Consider the following 4,194-nt stretch of genomic DNA (forward strand, 5'->3'; position numbering starts at 1 on the left):
TTCATTACTCGAGGTTTGGACTACGAATCCTTTTGGATCCTTCTGGCGCGTGGCATCCCTGTTGGCTCGAAGCATCTTAACTTTATATATATATATATATATATATATATATATATATATATATATATAAACGTTTGATAAAGCAAGGACGGACAACTTCTGACGGTAAAAAAAGTTAAAAAGTTAAAAATTTAATAGAAAAGCGTTTCGGTCTTAGACCTTCATCAGTTACAAGAGAAAAAGGACGAAAACTAAGTTTAAATACGGTTACAGTGTGGGAGATTACGTAACGAAATGAAAAATACAATATTGTGCTATTAATACATCGTGATTAATACAATACAGGAAGAAAATGCAAAACGAGAAATACAATGCTGTACTATAAATTGCGTCATACAGGGTGATAATTAATAGACCAAACGAAAAGAATACAATACTGTGCATAAATTACATTATAGAGCGTGATAATTGCAGAACTAGGTTAAATTCAACCTAAAAACTAAAAGAGTTAAAATAGATAAAACGGACTCTTGCAATGCGGTAAATATAACGGGAAAAATAGTTTGCAAAGATAAGGAGTTGAAAAAAAACAAAAAAAAAAGAAGAAACCTACGTTTACGCTGGACAAGGTTAATAACAAAATCCCAAATCGAGGCCTTTGGAGCATTAAAGGGTTGACAAACAACAAAATCCCTGGAGGGGCCCTTAAACAATAAGCTGTAATAAGATCCCAGGCAGGGCCTTTGAGCATACCTAACGCCCAAAAAGCTGACAAAATCCAAGGAAGGGCCTTTGAACTGCCTTATGGCGCGAACGCATATTTACACAAGAGAAAGTTAATTATAACAAATTCTGTTTTTGGAGTGAAATTCTTTTCTTTTATTTAAGCCATGGGGAGCCAAAGAGAACAGTTGAGCACTCCAATAAGCCTCTTTCGTAATTAAAAACCTATCGATCTCGTCTGAGTCATTAGGGGCCTGCACCTGATCAATGCATTGGAATTCAAAATCATCCAAGGAGTGTGGAATTTTATTGAAATGTACTGCTACCTCACAAGTGGTTTTGTTTGTGAGCATAGCAGACTTGTGGTTACGAAACCTAACCCGAAAATCGGTGGTAGTTGATCCTATGTACTGTAAACGACATTTCTTGCAGGAAACTAAATAGATGAGTAGCATAATTAGAAAGCATTTGTTGATTTTGCAATCCAACCCTAAATTGAAAGAACTTTTTCCTCAAGGCTCTATCATACCATCTTTTCGTAGAACAAAAAACCTGAAAGAATTATTAGCACCATCTCGTTTTAAAACCGCCGATGAGGGACAAACAATTCAGCCAAACAATGGCTGCTTTAAATGTGAAAGAAATAGATGCGATCTCTGTCGAAATTTCTTTGTTGAATCTAAATCATTTCTAAGTTTTAAAACGGGCAGAAAATACACCATTCATTCAAGGCTTTCTTGTGATTCTAAAAACGTGATCTATTTTGTTGTTTGTCAACCCTTTAATGCTCCAAAGGCCTCGATTTGGGATTTTGTTATTAACCTTGTCCAGCGTAAACGTAGGTTTCTTCTTTTTTTTTTGTTTTTTTTTTCAACTCCTTATCTTTGCAAACTATTTTTCCCGTTATATTTACCGCATTGCAAGAGTCCGTTTTATCTATTTTAACTCTTTTAGTTTTTAGGTTGAATTTAACCTAGTTCTGCAACTATCACGCTCTATAATGTAATTTATGCACAGTATTGTATTCTTTTCGTTTGGTCTATTAATTATCACCCTGTATGACGCAATTTATAGTACAGCATTGTACTTCTCGTTTTGCATTTTCTTCCTGTATTGTATTAATCACGATGTATTAATAGCACAATATTGTATTTTTCATTTCGTTACGTAATCTCCCACACTGTAACCGTATTTAAACTTAGTTTTCGTCCTTTTTCTCTTGTAACTGATGAAGGTCTAAGACCGAAACGTTTTTCTATTAAATTTTTAACTTTTTAACTTTTTTTACCGTCAGAAGTTGTCCGTCCTTGCTTTATCAAACGTTTTTAAATTCATTTTTGCGGTGAGGCTTGGACTGTGAATCTTCATTGATCCTCCTGACGCAGTGGCATTCTTTGTTGGCTTGAGGCATTTTATAACCGTTTTATATATATATATATATATATATATATATATATATATATATATATATATATATATACATATATATATACATATATATATATATATATATATATATATATATATATATATATATATATATATATATATATATATTTCCATGTTCTGTGGAAAAAAATAAGTTTTTGCGAAAATGCCACTAAAATGCTCGAAAAAATGCTAGCATAATGTACAAAAGCCTACATTAAGTGGCAGTTTTGGCGGGAAAAACGAAGGGAACGACAGGAACTGCTCGCCGCGCGCTTTACCGCTGATGCAGCCTCGGTTAGATGCGACGAGATGCCTGTCACGTACTGAACTTCATTAGAATTATTATCTACTTTCAATCTCACTCATGAAAAATGTTGAAACGGTGCGTTACCCACCTTAAAATCGCGTCCATTTCATCCTTACCTCTGCTATTACCTAAAAAAATGTTAGTATAATAGTTAAGTGATAGTACTTGATATCGAAAATTAATATAGCACAATTTGGATTCTGTGTGATTCTCATTCACTAAATACTACAATTACATAGCTAAAGCTTGTTAACTGAGATTTAGCTTTTTATTAGCGCCGAAGATCGCGGCCTGAGTGGCAGCAAAATAATAAATTTCTCATTTACTATCATTACAATCTTGGTCACAATAAAATGATTTTCCTCAGTCCGTACCAGTATTAAACAAGCAAATAAACCGGCAGCTCGTGATTTCTAACTTTCTCTCACGCCATGTTCTCGTAATTCTTTGTAGTTTAGAACGGTATAAATAGGGTATGAATTACGGGTTTTTCTTTCCAGCGGCGTTGCGTGACGACCCCAAAACTGCTGCAAAGTAGTTTCTTCTGGGCTTTGCGTGATCGGCATGACTGCGTCGTCTAGACACGCCACATCGCGTGACTTAGTATTTGCATCACGCAACTGAAGTTTGTCACGAAAATGATGTAAATGAACGGCTTCCAACGTTCTTTCTATTTGTAGTTTGTTGCGGCTGAACTGTGGTTTACTTCGATGGCTTCAAGTTTACGTTATTTAAGGAAATTTTGGGAAGCAGGCCCCATGCCCGCAATGTAAATGATAATTTTACAACCAGAGAAATACTTTCACTGCACTTTGCCGCAGTCGACTAGCTCGACACTCGTTCGTCTCATTTAAACACGAGACAGTCACAAGGATCTTACGAAAATACTCTGAAATTGATTTAAAATTTCTAGTTTATTGAACACTATTGTTTTTGTCAAAAACCAAAATTTGAAACGTATTCCTCGACAAAATCAAAACAGTGAAGTTTCATGAACAACATCTTATGTAAACGTACACCGTACAAATTAACTCGTAACTTCAGTATTTTAACACCGCTCAATAGTCCTTTTAAACCGCCAGCCGCGAGGTCTCCTCGAATTGCAAATTTTTGAAAAAGGCAGAATTATAGATCTAGATGTCAAGCAAATGATAACTTTGACGAGTACAAAGATCAGAATGAATTCATCTAATGGCGAATGATGTATTAGTGTTCGTGCGTTTGATGACTAACAGTAAATGCACCTACCTTTATTTGCTTTTGTGGACATCGCGGACTTCATCATCAGCCAGTTGTATTCGTAGTATTCGTAGTATTAGACACAAAACAGCTTGGTAACTTAATTGCTTTCACTTCGTTTATAGGTTTCCCGGTATATCACAATTACTTTCGAATTCATGAATGACCTGATTGTCTTATCGTAAAGCGGCACATATTTATATAAAGCGCACCCGCTGTACAGTTATTCGGGGAACTCCCGATTTCTAAGAATCCCCAAGCAAATGATGCCACGTTCTTGTACACCTTTTATTCAAGTTCCTGTTGTTCCTGCAAAAATTAAAATTCTAGGAAAGACTCTCGTAATGATTGCGCAACACAGTATTTCTGTCAACGGGGTCAATCTGCAATTCTCTATTTCAAAGAATCGCCAAGTACAATGTCACCTTCTCGTACACCTTCTATTCAAGTCTGGTTGTTCCTGCCAAAAACTCGCTGTCCAAGGTCGCTACCTG

At 35.6% G+C, this 4,194-nt stretch overlaps 1 protein-coding gene across 1 annotated transcript in view; it reads right to left on the reverse strand.

The window, feature by feature from the left end:
- Positions 1-4,071, reverse strand: part of LOC110056545 (uncharacterized) — a 9,953-nt gene extending 5,882 nt beyond the window's left edge. Inside the window, exons 1-2 of the mRNA XM_020763048.2 lie at positions 3,710-4,071; positions 2,550-2,589 (exon numbers count right to left, since the gene is read on the reverse strand). Coding sequence (XP_020618707.1) covers positions 2,550-2,589; positions 3,710-3,746 — 77 coding nt within the window. The 5' untranslated portion in view covers positions 3,747-4,071. The remainder of the gene's footprint in view (positions 1-2,549; positions 2,590-3,709) is intronic.
- Between the last annotated feature and the right edge of the window lie 123 nt (positions 4,072-4,194).

Source organism: Orbicella faveolata, unplaced genomic scaffold (genome assembly GCF_042242905.1).
Source record: "Orbicella faveolata isolate gen_17 unplaced genomic scaffold, um_ofav_v1 contig_24, whole genome shotgun sequence".
In the NCBI taxonomy this organism is placed as follows: domain Eukaryota; kingdom Metazoa; phylum Cnidaria; class Anthozoa; order Scleractinia; family Merulinidae; genus Orbicella; species Orbicella faveolata.